At 40.9% G+C, this 27,597-nt stretch overlaps 1 protein-coding gene across 1 annotated transcript in view; it reads left to right on the top strand.

Moving 5' to 3' along the window:
- The window catches only part of ZNF536 (zinc finger protein 536), a 344,488-nt gene that overhangs the window by 133,685 nt on the left and 183,206 nt on the right, over window positions 1-27,597 (top strand). Inside the window, 2 exon segments of the mRNA XM_054516149.1 lie at window positions 24,577-25,653; window positions 25,656-26,747. Coding sequence (XP_054372124.1) covers window positions 24,579-25,653; window positions 25,656-26,747 — 2,167 coding nt within the window. The 5' untranslated portion in view covers window positions 24,577-24,578.

Below are 27,597 nucleotides of genomic sequence, written 5' to 3'. Positions count from 1 at the left end.
TTTTGTGGATGACTGTTTTTGATGATGATTATTTTTGTAGATGGGTTATTTGCTGTGCTCTTCAAGTGCTCCCCAGACTTTGACTCCTGATGTTGTCCAGGCCATTGAGCTGCTATACCATAGCCTGTTTAAATAGTCTCATGGGAGACAGTTTGCCTGCTCACTCACCTAAATTGGTGTTGGTGTAGTGTGTGGAGTGGAAAGGCTCCCTTCAGTTAGGGCAGTATGTTCCAGATCAGGGATTTTACTTTTTGTTTATTTGTTTGTTTGTTTGACATGGTTTCTTTATTTAGAAGCTGTTGTTGCTGGGTGACTGCTGGCACACTGCTGGATAACTTCAGAAGGACATAGCCTGGCTGAATAGATCATGTCACAACTCTGAACATTAGAGGTAGAATTGCAACCGGTTCCTGTTGCTGGCTCTTGTTCTGTCAAGGCTAGAAAAGTGCTCACTGATTTGATAAGCAGTTAAAGCATCCTCCAAAACAGGAGCATGAAATGGATGGGTTTGTACTCCATGAGAGCTCTGTAATGGCAGAAGTGTGCACGATCAGATATTCCTGACCTCTACCAATGGGCTATTGGCCTGTCTGCTACTCCAAGTTTTCTCTGTCATCAGCTGTGCTGCCAGAGCTGCTCTGGCCAACTCTTCTAAGCCATGGCCAGCTTGCTGGGAGCGGGGAGCTGGGCTCCTCACTGCAGATTTCGAGCAGAATGGCAACTGGCGCAAAACTCTTGCTTTGGCACCCTTCAGCCGTCCAGGTTCTGTTCTTTATCCCTCTTTTCCCAGTTTTTCTCTTGCCTTGCCAAAGAAATGTGGCACTAGCAGAATCTTCCATTCTGGGCAATTATCTGAGGTATTTTTTGCCAGAAGACCCAGAAATAGGGCTTTTCCTCAAATTAGTTCCAGGAACGAATCAGAGGAAAGGGAGACAAGAAGATAGATTTGTCAGCTTTGGTGCTGGCACTCTCAGGGCTGTGTTTGCTGGCTCATTTTGTTCACCTTGTGAAATTTCAGGGCAATCCAACAAAGAATTAGCATCTCTTGGGACTTCAATCCCTATTGTATCAACCCAAATGGCTTGCTTCTCTCTGGAGAAGCCAAAAAATGCTAGCAGTAGCTGCTTGCAACAAGTTTCTTCAAAGCAAACTGGACATGAAGATAGATTTTGGGCATACCTTTTTGTTTTCTGAAACTTGTTTCAGTGAACAAAGGAAATTGAGAGCTTTTTGCTGTTGGAATAGTTCCCTGTTTAACTGGGTAAAAAATCTAATTTGATCTTAGATCCCTTCACAGCCCCCTCAGAGCCACCTCCCAGAACTGAGGATTTTCTTGCCTGTAAATTCTGAAGAGCTTGAAGCAGAAGTTGTGGATTTTTGCAGAGTTTCTTTAGAAGACCACAATTTCTAGTTAAGTATACATTTAGTATGCTGAATGCATGGTCAACCACAAAAAGAGAAAAATATCATCCTTAGCATCTCTGGACTGTCTTAAAAAGAGCAGTGGGTTGTCCATTTCTTTCCTTCTCAATTTTGGTATACCTGAGCATTTCCTGTCCCTGGCTCAAGCTCTGAATAAGCACTGCAGGTTGTCCCAGGGGGCTGTGGAGCTCTCAGCTCCCCAGTTTGACCCCGCAGGAGTTGCCTGAATTCTCCTCTGCTGAGAGTGAGCACAGTCCTGTTAACCATTCTGCACAAGAATGGGGGTACAGGGGTAGGTGGGTGGGGTAGGGTGTCCCTTTAAAAGCACTGGGTTAGTAGCAGCACAATTAGACTTTTCTGTCTTTAGTTCCTGCTGTACCTCTGAAGCACTTGTATGGAATGGATGCTTCAAATTAAGTATGACCTGGTTGTCCAATCCCAATTACCTAAAGAATCCCTCAATTTGCTTAACAATTCCCTCACAGCTATTATGGCTCTGACTGATTGTCCCCAGGACTCTCTTAGGCTTACAGCTAATGTAATTGATTCTTCAGTAGTAGCCTGAAGGGCCATTTGGCTTCAACCATGGTCGGGAGATTTTTTATTTTTTTATTTTTTTTAAGCTAAGAGAATGGTTATTTTTTATAGTCATTCTGGTTTTGGAGGGTGAGGGTGGAGGGAATCATCTGGTCACAGCTTGGAACAACAGTCTGTGCCAGATGGGGATGTATTTTCCTTGGGCTCTCAGTTAAATCGGCTTTGGATGGAAGGTCTATGTAGACTTCAACCCAAAATTTGGATGGATTTTTCTGAAAAAAACCTGTAGTGAATGCTTCATTCTGACATTTTCCACTCTTTCTTCCTCTCAGTCAGAATTGTAAGAATGTTTGGGATTTTTTTTTTTGTAACTGAATGAATCCCAGTCATGACAGATGAATCTTTTCAGTTGTGACAAAGCTATCAATCCTCGAATGGTCTCATTCCCAAGTTCTTTATACAAGGGTTGGTTACAAACTTTGAAACTGTAAAGTGGATTGTCTTTTCAAAAAAGACTAGATCATAGAATTCTGTAGGCTGGGTTAGTAAATCAGCTCCAGTGGGGGTGCTCAGTGAATCTCATGCTGTCGTGTTGGGCTCTTACTTTCTCAGTTGTGTTGTGGCCCTGTTTGGATACTTTCATTTTTCACTTGGAAAAAGTTCATAGCTGCAAGGACAAATTCCATCAAAGCCCTTTCCAGAACCCTCACCCACTTTCTTCACCAAATCTCACAGACCCATAGCTAGAACATCCAGCAGAGGTAACAGGAGATTGGTTTAGAACAGATGAAAGGAAATAATTCCTGACACAGTGAGTAGTGAACCTCTGGTACTTGCTGCCAAGGGAATTAATGGAGGCAGACAGCATCAGCAGGCTCAGAAAGGGATTAGACAGATTCATGGAAAACAGTTCAATAAACAGATAGTAATAAACAGGTCAATAAACATCTAAAAAATTGCCATAGCTTTGAGTCATGAAGGGCACTAATTTTCTACATATCTAGAACCTCAGAATTAAGGTGCTTAAACTTGTTGAGAATGATAAAGAGATGCTTGGATTGCTACTTGGTTAGGTATGGGGATGAGGGAAGAAGAGAAGGGGGACTGATGTCTGTCTGAACACAGCAATGAGTTGTTTTTCTACCTGAAACCCATAAGGAAGGGAATGACTCTTTCAATGGGGGTCCTTAAAGGAATGGCTCACTAGGAGTGTTACTGAGTTTGAATCTCTACAGCTCTGGCAGTCTCTGAGACTGCTAGATTCTCAAAAATGTCTTCAAAGTCCAGAATTGCACCTAAACCACACCTTTTTCCAAGACAGACTGGGACCTGGCTAGGCAATGGAAGGCCCTATTGCAGTAATAGTACTCAGCCATGGGAGACCCTATATTTCACCTCCCTGCCCCCCCAGAAATAAAAATCTGGGCAGAGTATATGTTGTCTATATTGCTTAATGCATTTTAAAAAGATGTCAACTTTAATTACTAGTATGATGTACTTGCCAACAAAATAATGCACAAAATGCACAATATTTCCCAACTCTCTTCCATATGCAGGCCATTAATTAATGTCCTTACAAAATGAACCTTGTAAGTAACAATTTAGTCTTGATTCTGGTAAAATATGATTTTGAAAGCAGTGCTCATGGAGAAACCATGGAGCTGCCAGCTGCCCTTTGGTAAAATATGTGGTATAGTTTGGATTGTAGAACACTGTTTTTCCTGCACAGGGTAAGGGAACACTGACTAAAAGTTAGGCTATCTCTGCAGAAAAGGCATTGGGATCTTGAGAGGATTTCATTCTCTTTAAAGGTAGATGTCTGATTCAGATAGATGAGATACTAGAACAGCTACAAATGGGTGACATAGATTGTGTCTTAAAAAAAGACTGTAATAAAAACAGAAAGTGAAAGTCATATAATGTGCCAGACCATATTGTAGTCTGGCAGAAAAATGGCTCCAGCCAATACTAGCACTATTTGTTTACAAGTTACTTTTCCTCATCTGTTGTTCTCTACCTGCAGAGTGACTTTGCATCTGCTTGAGATTTCAAGGTTATTGAACAAACTTGTCTGTTTCCTGATTGAAATTTCACTCTGATTCCCTCTTCAGCTACTGAAACTTGTTACAATTAATGCTTTGTAACATATCAAGGACCATTGATGCTCTGCCTTAAAGAAATTTAAAAGATGAGATATTATAGAAAAATAAACCCTGCAAATTTCTGGTTAGTGTCATCTCCCACAAGAAGTGCTGAGGTTTGCCAGTCTTAATTCAAGAAAGTATTTCAGCCTGAGCTTATATTTGGGCAAGTTCAGAAATTTCAAGCAAAGTGTTGGAGTGGAAATTGAATATACAGTGAGGATAGAGAAGCAAAATTAGCATGGCCATTGTGTGCATTCTGCTTGGTGATTCCAAAAAGTTTTAATTACAAATGTTTATTAAACTATATTCCCTCCTGTACAGGAGATCTTCCAAATTAACTGATACCTCTTGATTTGTGAATGAGCCCTTTAGGTATCCCAAAGATATATGGTCCTCAGGAGGGAAAATATTATTCAGGATATATAGCAGCAGTCAACTGATTGCCCTGGAAGATCATATAAGTAGAAGGCCTGATGATATTGAAATGAGATAACAAATTGAAATTGTTATGGGAACTTTTTGAGGAAAAGCCTGTACTTAGTTTTGGTATTTTTGGTAGGGATCATTGTAGTTGCTTCATGAAATTAATAATTTTTTAAAAAAGGAAAAATACAGAAATTTTGTTTATAAACATTTTTGCCAATTAAAATGAGGCAGAGCAGAGTTTCACCTCTATGTGTAGATTCATGCTTTACCCAGTGCACTGTCTGTGCAGAGAAGAAGATTCTGTGAGTGTGACCCCTCCTGTGTGCACAGACACTGTACCTGCTCCCTTACCAACAACACAGACACATGAGTCTGAACCCAATAATTTTTGTTTAGTTACTGTCTTTGTATCACTGCATCCTTACATCAACTCTATTCTATTGCTGTCATGTCCCAAAGTGCTTTGGGTTGATGGTGGCAGTGCCACAGGTGGAAGAGCGTTCCAGTGGTGGGGAAATAATGCATAAAGAACTGGAAGCTCCTGGGGATATATTTTCCATTTGAATTTTTATGTTTATTTTCATTCATGAAACCTGGTATAGCCAGTCAGTAATGTGTAAGGTAGGACTCCCTGTTCTCCTGTATTCCAACTTCATGCTCCATTGCTACTCAGTGGTACTACAGAGATATTTTTGAGCAGGGAAAAGAAGGGTGAAACCCTCACAAATCTGTTAGAGAAACCCTGGAAGTGTGTGTTGCTGCAGTTAAATGGTGTGTGACTTATAGTAAAATTACACATGGGTGAATTTTTTTCTTTAAAATGTTTTGTAAGTAATATGTTACAGGCCAATGTAGTTGGGTTTTTATTCTGATTGTATTTATTTATTGAAAGCAGATTTTCAGGAAAAAAAAAGGTTTAACTGTAGGTGCCCACCTTGATTTTTGTGTTCTTTGTTGACAGCTGCAGGGACACAGGTAAATTAAATATTTTCCTGTATATGTGGCTGTCATTTGAAACAATAAGCTTCAGATCTCTGTGGACTGAAGTTACACCCTGAGATCTATATATGGATATAAAACTTTGTCACTGATTCAGTGTGAGTTTAGACAAAAACTCATGAGATTTATTGCAAAGACTCTCACCAAGTTGTTTTTGCATTGGATCCATCAAGTATATTAAAATTTGTACCTCCCACTGTTTTAAGTCTTGGTATCTCTGCATAGCATGGACTTTGGTACTTTGTGATTTTTATTATCTACTTTTGCCAGCCTGTTGCATGTTTGGTGGAACTTCCACTGCAGATAGTCCCTCCAGAAAAGTCTTGTAACTTCCCATGAAAAATTTAACACAGGTGTTTTAATGAAACAAATTGCAGTTTGAAATATCTGATTTTCCTAACCCTGACAAAAGCCCCCAGGACAGAGCAGTAAGCGCTGATCCCACAGCCAGGTTACCCCTGCCAGCTGCTCTCTGGTGGTTCCTGCCTCCCAGCACACAAGGAGCAGTGTGCTACTTTAGCCCTAATGAAACCAGGGAAATGTGCTTGCACTGAGAGCTGGACTAAGTTCACATTTGCCAAGAGCATGTACACTAAAAATTGCTGTGAATCAGTTAACATGTTACTCTGTGATAAGTTGTGGTAAACCAATTTTCTGATCTTATGAATGCTGATTTTGACTTGATTTGGGTGGTTTTATTTGAGCTGAGGGAGCTCAGTCTCTTGCTGCTTGTTGTTAGCTGTAGGAGCCAGGATGAGATCAGAGTTCCATTGTGATTGCAGTACTGCAGCCAGAGGCTTGGGGTGTTATTTCAGTAACTTTATCAGTCTGATTTGACAAATTAATGTAAAATTAAATACAAACAAACAAACCCACTCCAAACTAAATTAAAAAAAAAAACCAAACAAATGAGTAAAAAACCACAAAAGGTTGAGAGTGACTACAGTGCTGGTAAGGAAATGATGTTGAGATAGTTTTTAGAGAAGAAAAGGGAGAGTGAGCACATTCTTACAGGACAAAGGGTCCAGTGGAAAAAGCTCATCCAGCTCTCTCCCTCAATGCATTTTGTTCCAAGAGAAGTTGCCTGTTGCAGAGGGATTTCATGGTACCAGCTCATGCCCACTTAGTTCAGGTATTTGAAGACAATCACATTGAAATGGATTTCTCCCATTTTTCTCTCTGTCTCTCTCTGTCTCTCTCTCTCTCTGTAACTGTTATATTTGTTACCAGTTCTTCAAGAAATCAGAAAGTAATTTGTTCTTTGAAATGTGAGAATTTTTAAAAAATGTTGAAGGAAAACTGGCACTGTAAAAGGAAACAGAAAAACTTGGGTAGTTTGGGACATATGTGACTTTTTTTCCTTTGTCTTTTTCATATTTGGTTAAGAAATGTACTTGTTTAAGAAACAAAGTTGTATAATAAACATATTAGTAATGTTGGATGTAAGACATGTTTTCCTAATACATTGGTGGAATTATTCTGGATCAGTTGACTCTTCTGTAAATATGCCCTTAAGGTCAGGAGGACCTTTGGTTCCACTGCTGTACAAATGCCATTTGCATAAGTTCAAATTGTCCAGGTCCAGTTTTCAAACACAACCAATTTTTTGGCAGCATTTCAGAATTTATAGTTGCATAGGATTGGTAGAGATATTTGGGGTTTCTATTTTTCACACTTCTGTTTCTATTTAGTAGCTCTTTTCATATTTTCTATGAAAGATACAATTGGGCATGATTAAATCTTTCTTCTGTATTTTGTGGATAGAAGAGAGAGTCACTTGCTTTAGCCTCTTGATCAAAAGACAGGAGAGGCTGACTTCATCAACACAGGGCATTTAGAAATGGATTATTTAAAACATTTTTTAAATATAAAACCTCCTCTATCTGTAACAAACTGCAGGAAAGTGTTCTTCATGCAAGAAAGTTTGGCTTTCAAGTGGAGCCCACTTTTGCCCTTTTTGATTTAGTACTGGGAAAAAGAAAATCTAAAATTATTTTTGAGGCTACAGAAAGGTTTTTTCCTGAAGAGTAGCAGGAGATGCTTTTCTCCCAGTTGGAGAGTGTGCTGATCAGTCAGTGGCATTTCAGCCTGGGAACAAGGAGGATTCTCCTCCTTGTCCAGAATGGGGGCCAAGGATCTGCAGAGCATCCTGTGGAGTTCCATGCTGTTTTCTGCTCAGCACAAGGCACTGATCAACATCCCCACAATGGTGATTCACTTTGAGTTACTCATTTAGTAAAGCTTCAACTGCTTTATAAATTAAGGCAGACATTATCATTTTTGAGAAATCTAACAATAACAGCCTACCAGATTCCAGAGAATAATAGCAATGACCAACTGTGCAGGTCAGAGGGGCTGTGAGTGTGCATTCGTGAGGACTTCGGCTCTCCTTTGAGAATTTCAGACAGAAGCTTCTATTAAAGTGCAAAGTATTGTTATTATCTTTGTCCTTTATACATATTTAAATAGTACATGATAATCATCTCTGTGAACTCTTAACTATTCATAAAGGTGGCTGTCAGTTAGAGGCCTGAACCAGTACTCCAGATCCAAATACTTAAAATGATAGATCATGTTGTAACCTTCTGAGAATTATTCATAACCTTTGTGTAGGAGGAGTTTCCTTTTAGGAGACAGGCTTTGCAGATGATTAGTTAGTGGGGAATTTAATTGTTCTGTTGGGGTAATGATATCCAAGAATGGTGGAGAAATTTTGCCAGCTTAAAGTAATTTTTGTAGATTTACCCACAGAAAGAGCAAGAGGCAGAGGATGATGAAGGTAGAGGGTTCATCCCTCTTTCGTCCTTTCTGGTGTAGCATTTTCTGATCCATTTCTGATCCTCCATGGCACAGGGAGTCCCTACAAGCAGCTTCAGGTTACAGCTTCAGTTACCTGTGTGTCCCCCACTGCCCCCAAAGAAAGGTTAAAGGAGTATATCAAATTAAAGTTGTATAGAGACAGGGTTGCTCTGAACCATGAAATTTTGAGAACTTCATACATGTATTTTGCAGCTCAGTACTCAGGACAGCTACCTAATTAGCACAAAAGCTTAGGTTGGAGCCTTCAGGTGGAGTGTAATAGAATGTACATTTTAAACCATAAAATTTTCAGTCTCTATGGACTTCCTAAATACCTTCCTCTTGGGCTATTGGTTGTTCTTTGGCCACTTCTCTTTGACTCGAACCAGAATTTACTGAATCTAAAAAAACCAAAACCAAACACAGTCAGGTTTCTGACTAAAAATTTTGTCAGAAACCTCATACACTGACCATCCATGCAAGAAGTGTCTGCCTTGGGCTGCTGCTGGCCAGCTGTGAGCTCAAAGCCATGCGCTCCCCTTGCCCAGCATCAGAAGAGCCATCCCAAACACCAACAGCCCCGGGAGAAAGGAGCAGAGCAGAGACCAGGCAGGTGGGGAGCACCTTCCCTTTCACAGGAGCATCATGCAGGACTGTGGGGTCTTGGCACATCTTCCCAAAGGTTTTCCAAAGTTAGAGCTTTGCCTGTTTCGCAGCCTCATCCCCTCTGGAGCTCATCAGGCCTTGGAAAGAGCAGCCTGTGCATCCATGCTCTGATGGGCTGATGTCCTTCCTGGAGAATTCCACTCCTCCTGATTGAGGGAGATACAGTACTCCTTCCTCTAGTTTATTTTACCCTCTTGGTATGCAGAGTATTCTTTGTTAATCTTCCTTATTTATTTGAATGTTAATTGGTCCTTGTTAATTTGGTTTTCTGTGCTGGAAGCCAAGGTCAACAACGAGTCCTTCCTACATTAGCTCTTAGTGTGATTGCAAGGTAGTGCAATGCACCTTGGAAAAAAGTAGAAAGAAGCCTTTCCCCTGTTTTTAATGTAACCTTTGTGTCAGGTAGGGGTTTGGAGGTTGAAAGAGAGAGAGAAAATGTATGTTCAGCGCAGGCTGAAGGAGTCCTATTGATTGAAAGGGACTGTTAAATTAAAAGACAGTTGTTTTGAAAGCAAAATATCACTTGACCCCGAAGAGACAGGCAATTGCAGCCCTGGGGTTAGGTATAACAACAGAGCTGGTTTTGCTGTGGGAATGCAAACAGCAGGCCTGGAAAGCAGATTTAGGTTTTTTCTGTCGCTTAGTTGTTTGCATATGCAACTTTAAAACTGCTGTTTTTGTTGCACTAAGAGCAGTCTCTTCTGAGAACACCCTTCTTTTGGGCTGGAATGGCCATTTTATGAGATAAAAGTAAGAATTTTTGTCTAAAACAGATTCTGTTCCATGGGGCAAAACAAACGGAGCTATCATAACACTTTAAATAGTAATCAAATATGTTTTTCTGTTTGCATTCAAAAAGGTGGAAAGGTAACTTGACAAGATGAAAGAAGGAACCAGATTTGTGTACCCCCCTTTCTCAGTAACAGGTACAGAGTTTTAGAGAAGACTTCAAGGCAAAAAGAAAAAAGCATAGAATATACTGTTATGGTGTTATTTTTGTCTTTCATTTTTATGACAACTTATTTGTACTTAAAGGAATCTTTCCAAAGAGTTAAGAAGCATCATTAAATAAAGACTGTGAAATGTGCAATATGGCTTATTTATTTAAATGTTAATTGGTCCAACGAACACTTCTAATTAGCTCTATATTTGCTTAGCAAAAAGTTTTACAAATTCCAATTGTGAAAAGCAGCTATTTTGAGCTGGTAAGCATGTTGCAGAATCAGCTATGATTTTTCTATAGTTCTCAGCCCTTGAAGGCACAATTTAATTTTTCATGTATGCATACTAGCAACGGTAAACACTTGCGAGTGTAAAGAACCTTCTTTAATTAGCTGCACAACAATTAAAGGATTCACAAACTAAATTGAACCCTGTCTCTGTGCTTACTAGCTGAATTCTACCACCTGTCACAACAGCACTTTGTTCAATCTGTTATGCAAAATCATTATAGCAATATAGCTGAGGAAAAAAAAAGAGAAAACAGCAATTATTTCTTACTTTTCTCTTGAATGGGTTATTTTGGGTTATACTGATGTCAGGTTCATTGAAGCTAACCTTTTGAAATCTGTAACAGCATAATACTTATATGGCAGGCTTAGAATAGCTAGGAGAATATTTTGTTTTACCCTTTTAAGAGCAAGTGAGGCACATCCTGAAAGTACGGTACTTTCTCTGATCATTTGGAGGAAAAAAACCTCACCAGAAACTGTGCTAACTCCTGCAGCAGCCTGTTATTGCTCTTTGTCAGACAAAAAGATGACCACCATCTAATAGTACAAAATACTCTTTTGTTATTAAAGCTTGTATGCCAATATGAAATCTAGTTTTAAAACCCACTAGTTTCCTAAAGTGGAAAGAGCTGCACTTTTAGCTTACCTGTCGTGGCTTCTGACAAATGTGATTATTCTTCAGATCCTGAAACTAAAGTAGCCCATAAATATAATCTATAAAATACTGGACTTAATTTTGTGCTGACTTTATTTTTCCTTCAAGCAGAAGTGGTTAAAAATGAAAAAGTTTGCATCTTTACAGAAGAGCCTCACCTCTCCTTTTGATTGCACCCCTTTTCTGAAGGGAGCCCAAAGGAGCAGGTGCACCAGGACGCCAGGGGTCCTGATTTGCACCCCCATTTACCCCTCCTGTAGCTCCATGTACAGGAGTCAGGCTCTGACAGCTCCTGGACACCTGGCTTGGGCTGTACAAAGCTTCAGGCACCATTTCACCCCTCTGCTGCCTACAGAGGTGAACACCTGGTTACCCCCTGCTCGCTCCTCTTCCTACTCATTTTGGGCTGGGCAGAATTGGAGGGAACAGGAGGAAGGTGGAAACTTATTAAAGGCCAGCTGGGGAGGAGGTGGGCATGGGGCAAGAAGGGTGAAGGCCCTTGGGTCACCTGCCCTGCTGCTCCTTGCAGGGACAATGATCCACCCTCAGCACCCCAGGGTTTGTGGTGCTGCTGAGCATTCCCAGTGAAGCAGCAGTGTGTTCTCTCCGTGTAAGGACTGTGGGGCTGCAGGGAGTGAGGAAGACCTGTTTAGGTTTCTCTTTATTCTGCAGTGACAGCTGACAGGAATGTGCACCTCGCTGCCAGCTCTCCTGCGGGAGAGGCACAGGTACGTTCTGTGTGCTCACCAGAGCTGAGGAGCTGAAAGCAAAGCTGCCTGCTGACAGCTTCCTGAAATCATATCAATAACATATTGTTAGCTCTGCTGATTGAAGCTAAAAGAGTCTGCTGTTGGATAAAGGATACGTGATACGGGCGTTTCATAAGCTGGGGATATAAATGAATAACTCTGCTCATTCACAGTGCTTACACTTTTTACAGTATAATTTTTATACTATTGTCATTTTCCAATATTTTTGAGAAACACAGAAAGAGAACAAAGAAGTTGTTTAATAACACTGTGAGTTTGGTTTTTTCCTAAAAAAGTCAGTCGGAAAATAAAATTCAACAAAAAATTGGGAAAAGAATTCTCTTTTTGTTACTTAAAAAAAAATTAAAAAAGTAAAGCTGCAAGGAAGCCAAATACTTTGATTGAACTTGACTTAAATTCTCAGATAATTTTGCACTGAAGTATGAAGAGCCACAATTTGCTCTGTACATCTACTTCTTTCTTTCTCACATCAAATAAGAATAGTTAGTCTATTCTGAAGTATAAAACTAAGGAGATGAAAATCCTTTTAATTAGAAAGAGGTATAATGTATAATGATCTCCATATTCATAAGTGTAGGTGCAAGGGGCTGGAATTCAGAAAAATGAGTTTCTGCTTGGGCAACAGGAGCAATTCCATTACCCAAGCAGGGATTTTGTGTGGGAACTCCTGAATGCTCTCAGCTCTGGAGATTTGGGATTCGGCCCTGTAGGAAGAGAATCTCCCTGATGCTCTTGTTGCAAGCAGTGGGAGCCCAGTCTCTGCCTCCCATGGCCAGGTGCTTGAACCTGAGCCACCAAGCCTTTCCCCCTCCTTTGGTCTGGCTTTGTGTTTTGCTGGAGTCACCTGGATTCACACTGGTTTGCAGCAGTGTGAATTAACTTTGAGCGAAGCTTTACACTGGAGAAAGTGAACACAAACTGCTCATTTGCACAGGCTTTTCAAGAGGCTTGGAATAGTTTCACTGAGAGTTTGTGGTGTTTTTGTGTGCGTTGTGTTGAACTCTTGCAGTGAAGCAGTCCCTGTTAGTCCCTGGTCCTTCTGATAACAACTGGAGCTGCTCTCAGCTCACTGTGGGACTGAAGGCTCCTGGGATGCTGTCAGTCACTCAAAGGAGCTTGGTCAGAGCTGTTTGTGCCCAGAGCTGGCTGCTAAGGATATATTTCAGTCAGCAGAGTCCATCTCCCACCTGACTTTGCAACCGTAATTGAACTTGCCAGGGTCTGTCATCCTGGGATTGCATTTATCAGACTTTCTTTGTCAGCTTTGTTACCATCACCTATCACCATGAGAGGCTGTCTTTTCAGCCAAGGGCCTGCAATGTTGCAATTAACATCAAAATTATTTCAAGGATTTTTATCCTGCAGGTAGCTTTGAAATGTTATTGTATTTTTACAGTATTCCTTCTCCCCTCGTTCATCTGTCTGCCATGTGTCTGCCAGGTTTTCAGTGCCTTTCTATTAATGGTCAAAGCTACTGTGCCCAGATAAAACAGGGGTGCCCAAGCAGCAGTTGCTGCCAAGCTTGTTGGATCCTGAAGGTCCTGTTTCACCCCAGTCAGGGCTCACATCTCTGCTTCCACGGAGAGAGAGGTGATTCCCTTTCCTGTACCTTCAGGGCAAAGGGAGGAGATTCTCTGTTCCCTTCAGGGGCTGCACCCCACTGCAGCCAAGAGCACTGCAAAAATAGGGCCTTTTCTTGTGGTCACTGGTGTAACATCATTGTTATTCCCTTGGTTTAACTGCAAAACTGTTACAACTGTTTGGTACCAACATTCAGAGGAAGAGGCAGAATAATCTCACTGCAACAGGTAGAGAGGATTTTAAATCAGCTGGGAAAATACAGGCAAATACCCTGAGTCAGTTACTTTTAGCATAGATGTTCCTGTTTGGGGTTGCCTTCCTCCCTCTGAAAGAGTAGTATGATGTATTTCTTTTTGCTCCTTTAAAAGGACATATGATAAAGAGCTTGTTTTCTGGAGACTCCTGACCCCAGGGTGGGTGTCTGAGCAGCACTGTGACTGCTAACCACATCCTGGTAAGCCTGAGCCACTTGTATCAGTGGGAAAGCAGCTTAGGAGTTCCAAGTTGGCCTTAGAGTTCCCAGCTCTGCTCTTGTGTTGATGACAGTGATCAATTAATAAAGTTAAATGGCAGAAGCAGTGATGTATCAGTAAGAATATAGGCAGAACAGAACACCAATGCAATAAAGGGGATTTGTGTTTTCTTCTGCTTCATTTTACTTGGTATTATTTAAGTACATTTTTTCATGCCTTAGGCTGTGTGGTATTTCCTCTTCTATCTTTTCCACTTAATTCTTTAACGAGTTTTTTCTTTCTGCTTTTTGGGAGACCACAAACACAAGGGGTATTCTGTGAAATGTTTGCTCTATTTTTCCAGCATTAACCTGCTTCTAGTGTCCCTGCCTATTTCAACTGCATCTTTTACTTCATCTCATTCCACTCAAACTTTAAGGCTTTCTCAGCTTTATCCTTTTTTTTTTCTTTTTCCCCCTGGAAATTAGTATTAAACTAATATATGAGTAATAACTCATCAAAGCCACTTGTATCTAAGAATCACTATGACCATCTAAATTATGTGTGGTATTTTTTGTCACCAAGTGTATGTGTTATAGGGAGAAGAAAAATATATCAGTTGAATTGAGGGAAGATAGAAGTTGGAGATAGAAAGTATTAACAGCCAAGAATCTCTGTTATTAAAAAAAAACCCAAAAAAAAACCCCAAAAATCTCTAGTATTTTAAACAAACAAAAAAAAATTATGCTGACAGGTTTGCCATGAGTAAAAAAACCCTGTCTATTCAGCAGTCAATTATGTTTGATAAAGGAAAGCTATCTGGCATACTGGACTAAGCAATGGGAGTCAAGAGTTCTGGATGCTGTCCCTGGCTTCTTTACAGAGGATGAGCCATCTATTTAAGTCAAGATACATGGCAAGATTTTTCCTAAATGAGATGTGGAAATGATCAGTTTGGGATACTTATTTCTACAGTGCTGAAATTCTGAAAACCTTGGTCCCTTTATGCTCTTTGGGAGCACAGAAATTGGGCAAGTTACTTCTGAATTTTTACCTGTTTCTACTTCCATTGTATTAAGATGTTGGATGTTTCTGTACGCAACAAAGAAACATTTAGCAAAGGTGTTCCTCTCCTCTCTGATTTAATTGATCACAGTGTGTTTGGGGTTCCATGTGCTGGGGCAGGAGCTGCTGGGGAGAAAGGAGGAGCTCTTTCCACATCTGTCGTGTGGCCCTTTATGCTTTTCATGGGGGTGATTTTTTTTTTAATGTTGTTTTTTCCTTAAATATACTGACCTTGAAGAATGCACCAATTTATCTTTTCATTCTCTCTATATTTCTTCCTCTCTTTTGTTCCCCATTTAGAATTATTGGAAGTAAAATAAATGCAGTGCTATTATATATGTACTTTAGGAGTATGTATTATCACATATATTCTCTTTCATGTGCAACAGGTTACACGAGATTTAATATATTAATCTTTCTTTTTTCTTAAAACACTTTCTTAGGCACGTAGTTTCTGTCTTGATGTCATCACAGGTAGCCCATATGCTTAGTGACGCATTGTTTTGTCTACAGTCTAACTCAATAGCATGCAATTTGGAGCATCCTTAATTATCCTACAAACCATTTTGTGATAATGAAACCAAATATGGTGTAGACTTGGCTGACATCTCTGTGATATTACTTGGCATACCAAATATTTCTGTTTCAAATATAAATTGGTTACTGCTTCTTCAAAATATGCATTCTATTAATTAAATCTATACTTGAGACATCATCCCCCCACCTCCCAAGCTGTTATAAGTATTCTCTCTCTCCTTGTTCTGTATGCAGACAGGGTTGGGTATAGGCTCTCTAATTTGACAAAAAGTAGGCTAACCTTGGGGTCTTTCAGTCCTACAACCACAGTTGAGTGTGCAGAGTCTTTCCATATAAGTAGGTCTTTTGTTCCACTAGAGCAAATGACTTAATTTCTTAGAGAGCTTCTTGTTGAAAAGGTTTAACTGTAACAGTCTTTACCTAATAGACCTGGGATTGCAGGGAGGTGATTAATGTGAATTAAAGGATCTCTGTGACACAGGACTAAAGGACAGAATTACGGTGCTGTTGTTGTTGACAATCCCACTCGTGCAATTTAATTCCTCCCTAAACCAGATTCCCAACATTTTGCATAAATGTTAAAGGAAAAGTCTAACTGGACCACATACTTTTCAAAAGTCTCTCTATTCAGGGATGTTCTGTTTATGCATTTTCCCGGGCAATGAGTGTCTTTGTCCCTTGAAATCCATCTATTTATTGCAGTGACACCTACTGCTGAGAGAGCTGATCCGCAGCAGGCTCGGATCCTGTTAAACTTGGCCAACAAGCACTTTGTGACTCAACCAGCAGATGTTTCTGTGGCTCAGGTCAAAGGCAACTTATGGACTCGGGTTTTTTTGCTTTGCTCCTAGCATTAAGTGCCAGGAAAGTCAACACTAGGTACAGACAGTTGACCTGACCAGTAGCAGGAGGAACTGAACCAGGCCCCCGAGGATCTGCAAAGACCAAAGCATTAGTCAGTTGAGCCACTGTGCTGGCTACAGTCCAGCAGTTTCAGACAACTGACTATCTGATTGCATGCCTGGATTTTAGTAATGATTTCACATACTTATTTGATGATTTGTATCCAAGCTTATGCTTCTGACAGGTGCCCTTGCAAACAAAATCTCGCTGGGCTATCACATATGAATATTTCACAGTCAATCATACTTTGATCTTTGGGACATATGTGCGTGCATTTGACATTATATTTAGCTGTGCACAAAATCTAAGTCTAAGCCTTTGTGAAATGAAAAAAAAAATCATCAACTCATCATTACAGTTTTGGATTTAAGTTGTTTCAAACTGTGCTTTGAGTTCTGTGGTCTTAACTCTTCTTTATTGATCTCTTTGTAATTGGTTCAGGGGGCCTGATCCTCCTGTCCTCACCCAGCTGAAATGCCTGGCCTTTTATTTGGAACTTTCCTGTGTGAGGAATGCAGGATTAATAGGGTCAACATTATGTATCTTTTAATGTTATATAATGGGTTAGAGCGTTGCAGACTTCCAGTGCAGTGCAGTGTCCTCAGATGAGAATTGGAGATTCAGAGCCCTTTCCATGCTGTAAAAATTACAAAAAAATTAAATAATAAATATGCTTTGTAGAGTCTTCCAGGCATTTTATTATTTTATTTGTACTCTGTGATAGTAAAGTGGTTCATTAAAAGCTTAATTTTAAGGTTTCTTCAGTCTGATGTGGATGCCAGTTAGATTAATTAAAGTGAATGATCAGATAGGAGCTACAGGAAATTGATCAAATTGGAGAGGGTTTAATCAGTTGTATACATTCCAAATTACATGAAAATAACAAATTTACTTTAAAAAATGCTGTTTCTAAAGTAACAGAAGCTTTAGTTTAATGAAGCATTCCACAAATAAGGCTCCAATATGAATTTTGGTATCACTCTTTGCTTTACTTTTACCATCAAAAGATCACTAGGAAAAAAAAAAGTAAAATGAGAATCAATGTTTATAAGCTAAGAAATAATGATCCCAGATGCAACCAGTGCCTGGAAAAAAAAATCATGATTTTTTTATTTTTTAATCTACTGAACTTTCAGTAGCAATTATTTATCCTTCTCTTCTTTGGATCTGACTTCTTAAGTATATGCAAGTGAAATAGAATAAATAAGGAGGAAAACAGATTTTGCTAAGTCACATGCAAAGTAGCAATAAATCAAACAGCTTGTCTGCATTCTTCTAATCTTTCTATTCTAATCTGTGAGTGAGATTTATAAATGACCTCTCCTCTCCTCTGTGCTCATCTTCCTAGATTGTGATCACAAACGGTTCACAGTCCTCCACTCCATGGGTGCTACCAACCAAAGACTGCTCTGGTGATTTATCTTCCACTGATCAGTTATCAGTCCCAAAGGCTGTGCTAACTAGAAAGTACCCTGCAGATGTAACAGGTATTTTAGAAAGCCACTCTCTTTCCAGCCCAGAGCAAAGGCAGTACAGCCTCAGCAAACCATTTTCTGTCTGCTAATGACTTTTGAAACTTCAAAATCCCTCTGCTAACCCTTCTTTAAGACATAAAAACTGTTGTGGAATGAGTTGGCTCTGTTGTTACTAAAGGAGTACTTTGTTTTGGAATCAATAAGCAGCTTGTTTAAATATCAGCACTACAAAGCAGCTACAGTTTTGTCAAATGCCTTCCTGGCTGCCCCCTGCGTGGTCCCGGCGCTGGAGGATGGGTGATGGTGTGGGGCTGTGGGATGGGGCAGCCCTGGAGCCTCCTGGGCTGTGGGATGGGGCAGCCCTGGAGCCTCCTGGGATAGGGGATGGGGCAGCCCTGGAGCCTCCTGGGGCTGTGGGATGGGGCAGCCCTGGAATCTCCTGGGCTGTGGGATGGGGCAGCCCTGGAATCTCCTGGGATAGGGGATGGGGCAGCCCTGGAGCCTCCTGGGGCTGTGGGATGGGGCAGCCCTGGAATCTCCTGGGCTGTGGGATGGGGCAGCCCTGGAGTCTCCTGGAGCTGTAGGATGGGGCAGCCCTGGAGCCTCCTGGGATAGGGGATGGGGCAGCCCTGGAGCCTCCTGGAGCTGTAGGATGGGGCAGCCCTGGAGCCTCCTGGGCTGTGGGATGGGGCAGCCCTGGAATATCCTGGAGCTGTGGGATGGGGCAGCCCTGGAGCCTCCTGGAGCTGTGGGATGGGGCAGCCCTGGAGCCTCCTGGAGCTGTGGGATGGGGCAGCCCTGGAGTCTCCTGGGCTGTGGGATGGGGCAGCCCTGGAATCTCCTGGGCTGTGGGATGGGGCAGCCCTGGAATCTCCTGGGCTGTGGGATGGGGCAGCCCTGGAGCCTCCTGGGGCTGTGGGATGGGGCAGCCCTGGAGCCTCCTGGGCTGTGGGATGGGGCAGCCCTGCTCCCCCAGAGCTCTGGGCAGGCTGTGCTCTGCTCCTGCACCAAACCAGCTCTCAGGAGCTGTGAGTTACAGGTGCTCTGCAATGCCTACAAAGCCTAAATGTGCTAATGTCACTAATGGTGATAGCCAATTACCAAGCTGGCCTTAATAATGCTTAAATAAAAACAAATAAGATAGGACACATTACCTGTAGGCCAACTTTCTTTTTTTAAAGACATCCTGTTATACTCCAGAAACCATATATTTTCCTGATATAATTATATTATACCCCAAGGAACAGGACACCTACTTAACAAAAACTCCTATGAAGTCGATGCAATTACTCTATTTTACATAAGTAAAATGAGAATAGAATCTGGCCTAATGTTTATTTCATTTTATCAGACTGGATAATGCTGTCCTGGTGGCATTAAATACAGCTGATCTCTCCCTCCCCTTCCGTGCACACATGTTTTTGTTAAAATCTAACTATTTACATCTATGTCTCTTAGTATTGCCTACAAATCAGTCAAAGAAGAGTAGGTCATTTATCCTGCCCTACTGTTTATATATTAATCATCTGGCAAATAAACTGCTCAGTATCCTACCCACCTCAGTAATATTTGTGATGTAATTTGTTTGGATGCCCAAATGTCACCAGCGTTGATTGTAAGAGATGAAAAAAATGTACTTGCTCAGCACACCAAGCTCTGGGCTAAAATGTAAGCATGAAATCTCTGGTTTATTTTTGTAATAATGTTTACAGCTGTTTAATGACCCTGAAAGGGTTCAGTAGTCTGGTGTTCTGTATTTCTTAACAGGAGTGTATTATGCTTATAACAGCTTTAGTTCAACTGTTTCGGCTGCAACAATAAGAACAATATTTAATAAAAATTCAATATATATTCTGATCTCAGCAATACCTGTTTACGAGTTGCTAAGAACTGAAGCAGTCTGTATTGGAGTATTTAGAATTTGCCAGTGGACCACAAGATAATGTAGATATATGTGAATTTTTCTAGCTGGAAAGATAAATACCAGGTCTATATTCTGAAAGCATAAGTAACAGTGTGTGTAGCTCTAACTGCTCAGAGGATCAGGGCCAGAGCGAGCTTGTCGTTTAAACACGTGAGCTTGTAAAGCATTACTTTGCTTACTGAACTGTAAATCTTTTAACTAACCTAATCTAAGCTATAATAACAGCACAACAGTGGCTTTAAAATGACTGTTTTCTCTACAGCACTGAAGAGGGGAGAGCTTCAGTGTGTGTGTGTGTCCAGCAGGAATGAACAGGTGTAAATAAGAGCTGAATTTGGTCCATCTGTTTACAAAGATAACAGGTGTGTGTCTGCACATATGTGTCTGTATACAGATCTTCATGTGCCTGCATATGTTTACATGTGTGCCCAGGCATAGATTTATCTTTAAATTCTCTCATCCTGCTTGCCATATTTTTTTTTCTCTGTTTCCAGCAAGAGGAAGCTCAGCTTCTCGTATTACATTAATGTAGTTGTGATGACAGGCATTTCTGGTGTTATAATTGGTTTTAAATTCCAGTAATCCATTTCAAATAGTTAAATAAAATCTGTGTGTTCAATTGAAATGGCTAAAGCCAGAACTTTCGCTATTGATATCACAGGAAATAGTCTTGAGGGCAAAAATGTGAGTGAAATCAAAATAACTATTAGTATCATCAAAGGGACTTGAATGTCTCACTGTACCTTTATGTAGGAGATGAGAGAGAGTATTTTATAATATCTGTATCCCATAGTGAGTTTCATAAGCTGAGCTCCTGCTCAGAGGAGCAGGATCCTGCACACTGGGTACAGTTTGTGGCCAGATGGCCTTGGCTGGTTGGTGTGTTGCCTCCCAAGGGTGCTGCTGCCCTGCCCAGTGCAGAGTGAACCCAGCTGGGTGTAGCCTGTGTCTGCAGCGGGGTCGGTTTGGGGCTTTTTGGCCACAGCAACTCACCTGGGCAAGAGCTGAGGGTTTCTTTAGCCTAGAAAGGGCAGCCCATGACTCCTGATCCCAACACGCTCCGGTGCGGTGCCATGTCTTGAGACACTGTCTTTACCCAACATTTGAGATAATTAAAGGTCAGAAATTTACTAAATAAACTTCAACAAATATATTTTGAATTCTTTAACAATCTCAAATTTGATTTGCAGTTCATTTTGTAAACATTTGTTAACTACAGAGAACATTGTGCTTCTGTTCCCAGCACGAGCGATGGCAAAACATTCTGTGCCTTTCCTTATATGAGAGATCAGGATCATGAAAATAATGTGATAGACTATATATTAAACAATTGAAAGCTAGAGGTCTTCCCTATCATGGAGCATCAAAGTAGCACTTATAAATTGCCTTTTCCAGATTTTTTATTTTTGTATACCTTGACACCAAGTTGGGTACCATGAACTGCAGGGGCCCCAGAGGGGAATGAAAGCCCCTTACTGCCCCTGGTGTAACCCTCTCTGGCCATAGATCTAGACAGGGATGATAGATAAAGAGGGAGAGAATGAAATTGCTAATTTTTTTTTTTTTTAGAGAAATTAGGAAAATTAGATTGAGTTATCTAATTCATAGTGGAATGATGGATGAGGCTGTGTTTTGTTTCTGTCTTGCATGTGGATACAAGATGAGATTTTGGTAGGTTTTGCTGTGAAAAGGCCGAGGGATACCAGGAGTGGTTTCTGTGAAAGCTGAACAGTAGCAAGGTCCCTGTGTTCAGAAAAGCTGTGACTGGGCATGGCAGGAGGAGAAATTCCACAGGGCAGTACTTTCAGTGCCTGCAGATGAGGGGGGAAATGCAGTTCAAGTGAAGAATACATCTTGAGATGGAGGTAGCTGGATCCCAGGAACTGCACAGCTGATCAGAGTGGGTGGCATTCAGAGCTGGTTGTTGCTCACTAGGCAGAGGCTTTGCTGACCTTTCTGCATATTTAATAAAAAATGTAAAACATTTGCCATGCCAAAAGATCCATTGGGGGGGGGGGGGGTTAGGCTCCCTGACTTGATCCAAAATTATTAGTCTTTAAATGAGAAATTATGGATTTGGTATTCCTCTAAACTATTTTTTTTACTTGTTCTTTCAATATTCTACATTAAATATTTCTCTATGATTTTGGAAGACAGAAAATAGCAAAAAGGAAAAATTGGAAAACTTGCCGTGTTCCAGCTACAACTGCTGTTACTTTATTAAAGTTATATTTGAAAAAGGAGCACAGAAACCTCAACCACAACTCCCCTCCCCAATCCAAATAACCATACATTTGAACTGATGCTTAGGGTTAAACATCAGAATTAATAAATTCCACTGGGATCTGTCAGCATTTCCAAACTTTGATAGAGCATAAAATGCTAAAATTAACTACCCAAACCTCTCCGAGCATGTAAAAACACCAGGTCCTATTGAGATCAACCAAAAAAAAAATAAATTTAGACTTTAGTTTTGAAGCTGTTATAGAATAATGACAATTCACAAAGGCCTTTCTAAATATTCCTCAGTGTTTGTGTGTGTCAGCACATGCTATGCATTTCTGGAATTGTCATGTTCTTGTTTGCCAGTGTGCCTTGTTTTAAGCATGGTGGGGAGAAATAACACTCCTGGGTATGTGGAATCCAGACAAAAAGTAGATTCAGGTTTTAGGGTTTCTCTTGTGTTGTTATTTGTGAGAGTATTTGTTATTTTTTTTTAAGAAGCACATAGGCAGAAATTCAAAATCTCAGTTAACTTCCGGCAATGGCAGACCTAAGGACCACAAGTATTCAGTTGTTTAATTAATCCTTTTGAACATGAATTTGATTTGTTCCAAAAGTTAAGCAAACTTTCAAAAATTAAATAAAAAATAGAAGTGGTTTGTGTGTACCCACATTTTGAATGATTTTGTGGTCTGCTGCACAGAAAACTTGAATGGAAATTAAGAATTTTCCTTGTTTACTACATGGCCTTGGGTGAACACCTGGCTTGATTATGTTCTCCTACTCTCTACTTTTGGAAATCAGATACTGCAAGCTAAATTTAAGTGGAGTCCTTTTATAGACTTAATTTCTTTATATTTTTATGAATAACAACATTGACAGCAGGCAAATAATGGGCCCCCAATATGTGACCTAAATCAGACTGTTAAATTTTGAAAAAGATCTGTTATGTATATGGGCAAAATTAGGTAGCCCTTGTTCTTTTTTAATACACATGAATACAACTCTTTCCTGTACTTACAAGATCTGCCTTGTGTCACAACCTCAGTCATCTTGTCAGGAGCAAAGAGGTCTCCCCTCAAAGACCTCCCATACTTTGTTTTTAGGCCCTGATCCTGCAAATACTTAATCATGTGTGGAACTTTGCTTTCAAGAGTCACCCTTTGAAGTCTACTGGACTGCTCCCATGAGCACAATTACATGCATTTTAAGTGTGTGCCAGATCTGGACCTTGCATTGTCTATCAAGTGGCCACTGTGGAGCTGTGTGAGGAGTGGAGTCCAACCAGGGTGTGCCTGGAGCCTTTGTGGAAGACACAGGGAAAAAATGCTTTTGGCTAAAGCCAAAGAGAGGAGTGACCAAATTAATTTTTTAAGAACCTATAGAATTCAGTGGTTTTGAGAGTGAATAAAGTGTCATATCATGCCACTGAACAACAAAAATCTTAATTGTAGTCTAATATAATCTTATAGCATCATATAGTTTATGAATTAGTTATGAGAAACTTTATATTTTTAACAGAATTTTATAGATACATTATATCTGTATAGAGTAGAGAAATGGCAAGGATAGATTATTGTGGACAATTATGCAGACCAGAACAGAGCACTTGTGTTTAACAAACAGCTCTGAATTCTAATTTCTAGCAATATACATAGTGTAGCTACGATTTGTAGTCATTACTGTGTATTAGGAAAGTCATTAGAATTCTTAAACTTGTTGAGGCTTTCCACAACACCTTTCCTAGATTTTAATTGGTTTTATCTAGTTCCATAAGAGAGCTCTTTAAAACAAATCAAAGTGTCTTAAATCACATGTATCACCCATCGAAGGACAGAGATATTCCTTCTGTAATCTGGCAAGTTTTCCTAGGAACAGAAATCTGAAGGTTCTCAACCATGAATTAAAAGACTTGGCAGAAGATAATTTATGTGCCTTTTGATGAGCTCACTTTCAAAATGACAAAATAACAATGTTTTGTAACAGAAGGGTTAAATCTTAATCTCAGAGGTTTACAAAGCTGCTAGTCGCAGTCTCCTTAAAATTTAATATACCTCGTTAATGCTTACTTGCAAACACTGAAGGATTTTTATGATTATAATCATGTGTTACAGCACCTAGTACTGTTTCTAAGCAGCATACTAATCAGCTTAATGAGATATTACTGCACTTTTTGTTGACTAAAGCAAAATCCCTTTTATTGTTCTAAAGCTTGTCCTTTATTTTTTCCCAAAACATTATCTTGTTTTATTGTACACCAGTAAATATCATACCATCGGTTTTTTGTCAAATCATAAAACTATCTTTCTCATTGTAGAATGTGTAATATATTGAATATGGTTAATGGAACTGAAAGTTACAAATGGATTTCTATTTTGGGGTTTTTTTTTGCTGGCTTTTTAAATGAAAATGGGAGAGATGCATAAGATTTCTTTTTTTATAGATTTAGAAATGCAGACAGGTGCAGTTTCACAAGAAGGACAAGGGAGGTGGTAAATGCCTTTGCCCCTTCTGTAATAACTAGATTTTGAAATTGTCGCATATTTTAAAATAGTAATGAATAGTTCTTGGTACACATGCAGAATGAGTACATGTATGATCAAAACTGTGTAGCACAGTTGGCACTTAATACACTTTTAATTGTTTTTACACTAATTCCTTTGCATTATTATGAGTAGGTAAAACATAAAATGCAAATTGTACGCCAGTGATTCAATGCTTGTAGCTCTTTCACAGTCTGAATCTAAAATATCTTCTGATTTTCAGAGATGGAGGAAGCTAGTTTGTGCCTTGGTGTTTCTTCAGCTGTGCCAGAAGCTGACGCTCATCTCAACAGCACCATACTCAATGGGCAATATTCAATGAGTCAGAAGCTGCACCAGATCACTTCCCAGCTCAGCCATGCCTTCCCAGAGCTCCAGAACAGGCAGAATCCTGAGGAGAAGGCGTCAGTGCCACTAGAAGACAAAAGTCACATGTCCATAGCAAACCAGCCCATCAGCAGCCAGATGGCCCTGCTGGCAAACCAGCTCAACAGAGAGGTGGACACCAGCTTGAACGGGCGTGTGGATCTGCAGCAGTTCCTCAATGGACAGAACCTGGGGATTATGTCTCAGATGAGCGACATTGAGGATGACGCCAGGAAGAACAGGAAGTACCCCTGTCCCCTGTGCGGGAAACGCTTCCGCTTCAACAGCATCCTCTCGCTGCACATGCGCACCCACACTGGAGAGAAACCCTTCAAGTGTCCCTACTGTGACCACAGGGCAGCTCAGAAAGGCAACCTGAAGATACACCTGCGTACTCACAAGCTTGGGAACCTTGGCAAAGGTCGTGGAAGGGTCCGAGAAGAAAACAGACTTTTGCATGAGCTGGAGGAGAGAGCGATTCTTCGGGACAAGCAGATGAAGAGCAGCCTCCTGCAGCCACGACCCGATGTGAAAGCACAGCAGCACACCCAGCCCATGCCGCTCGCAAACTGCAACTTGTCTGTGCCACCTAATCACAACACACCTGATATTTCAAACCCTGTTCCCTCTCCAAAGCCAGCCAGTGTCCAGGAAGAGGTTGTCGCTCAGACAGCCGGGTTCAGATGCACGTTTTGCAAAGGCAAGTTTAAGAAGCGAGAAGAGCTGGACAGGCACATAAGGATCCTACACAAGCCTTACAAGTGCACTCTGTGTGACTTTGCTGCCTCTCAGGAGGAGGAGCTGATCAGCCACGTGGAGAAGGCTCACATAACTGCAGAGTCAGCACAGGGCCAGGGCTCCAACGGGAATGGGGAGCAATCCACCAATGAGTTTCGTTGCGAGGTGTGTGGCCAAGTGTTTAGCCAAGCCTGGTTCTAAAGGGCCACATGAGAAAGCACAAGGATTCCTTTGAACACTGCTGTCAGATCTGCGGGAGGCGATTCAAAGAGCCTTGGTTTCTTAAAAACCACATGAAAGTTCACCTGAATAAGTTATCTGTAAAGAACAAATCTCCTAATGATCCTGAAGTACCTGTCTCCATCAGCAGCATGTCCCAGGAAGCTCATGCAAACTTATATTCAAGATATCTGTCATGTTTGCAGAGTGGCTTTCTTCCCCCTGACAAGGCGAGGTTGAGCGAACAAAATCAGATCTACAACAAAGGAGATATGCCCATGAAAGAGAAGGAAGTCTTGGGGAAGCTCCTTTCCCCCATTTCTGGCATTGGCCACAGCATTGCCGAAGGGGATAAACATTCTTTATTGGGCTGTCTCAATCTGGTGCCTCCTCTGAAATCCAGCTGTATAGAAAGGTTACAAGCTGCCGCCAAAGCAGCAGAGATGGATCCAGTAAACAGCTATCAGGCCTGGCAGCTTATGGCAAGGGGAATGGCCATGGAACATGGCTTTTTGTCTAAAGAGCAGCAGATACAGCGCAGCCACGAAGACACTTTGGCAAATGCTGGAGTTATGTTTGATAAGGAGAAGCGGGAGTATGTGTTAGTAGGAGCAGATGGCTCTAAGCAGAAAATGCCTGCTGATTTGGTTCACAGCACTAAAATGGGCAATCAGAGAGACTTGCCAAGCAAACTAGACCCTTTAGAAGGCAGTAGAGATTTTTTGTCACATGGTATGAACCAGGGACTCGATTACAACTTACAAAGTCATGGAAACATAAAAGAAAAGCCAACTGAATGCCCGGACTGCGGAAGGGTTTTTAGAACATACCACCAAGTGGTCGTTCACTCCAGGGTCCACAAAAGAGACAGGAAAGGAGAAGATGAAATAATTCAAGGTAGTCTCGATGAGCGGCGTGGGTCTGGAAGTGATCAAGAGTCTCAGTCTGTCAGCAGGTCGACAACACCAGGGTCCTCTAACATTACTGAAGAAAGTGGAGTAGGTGGGGGTCTCTCGCAGACAGGGAGTGCTCAGGAGGACAGCCCTCATCCTTCCTCACCCTCCTCTTCAGGTATGATAACTTCTTCCCTCTCTGCACTGAAAGCTTCATAGCTGTATTTGGAATCATGGCAGTAAAGTAGTTTATGCATTCTCTTGTCAGGTTGTTTCCTACAGTCCACAGGGATGTGCTATTATTTGCCAGAACATCTGTGTTTGGGTTCCTGCAATGCCTTTGAGGTTAATTCTCTGCTCACCCTTTTCCCCTCCAAGGGCAGCGGGTTTCCCAGCCTTTCAGCTGACACCTTCCTGCCCTGCAGGGTCTGAGCAGCCACCAATGGCTGTGCCTCTTCCAGGGCCTCTCCCTCCTGGTTTTGGAAGGTGTTTTTTTCCTCCTCTTCTATTCATGGTGTCTCTCTTGCAGATCCTGCCCTGTCCTCTGTGTAAAAGGGTGAGGAAAGATGCCTTCTTTGAGCTGCAGTTAATAAACTGCATGTTGGCTCCCCTCTCTGATTGCCCTCCCTCTGACAGCCATGTCAGTTCCTTAGCTATGTCCTTATACCTGGCCACCGGGCTGATTAAAAAGAGATTCAGAAATACAAATTACTAACCTTTTGACAATCTTCTAACTTATGTGCAGATTTTAACTTGTATGAAGCCTTCTGCTTAATTCACATCCGTTTGAAAGTACAAGAAAAAACAGAAGTCAGACTGAAACATTTTAATTGTATTATATGTCATGTTACTTGCTGTGTATAAAATAGCAAAGCAGATAATATTTCATTGGAGATCTCTATAAAATATTGAGCTTCCTGGTACAATTTTTAAAGTTACTAGCCTATGACTGCTGAAATAAAATCTCCAAGTAATAACAGGTAAGATTTCTGGCCTCATGTATATTTCCAAAGTCACTTACTAATGGA

Source organism: Molothrus ater, chromosome 12 (genome assembly GCF_012460135.2).
Source record: "Molothrus ater isolate BHLD 08-10-18 breed brown headed cowbird chromosome 12, BPBGC_Mater_1.1, whole genome shotgun sequence".
In the NCBI taxonomy this organism is placed as follows: Eukaryota; Metazoa; Chordata; class Aves; order Passeriformes; family Icteridae; genus Molothrus; species Molothrus ater.
Note: the sequence above shows the minus strand (reverse complement) of the source record. Positions and strands in the feature narration are given on the sequence as shown.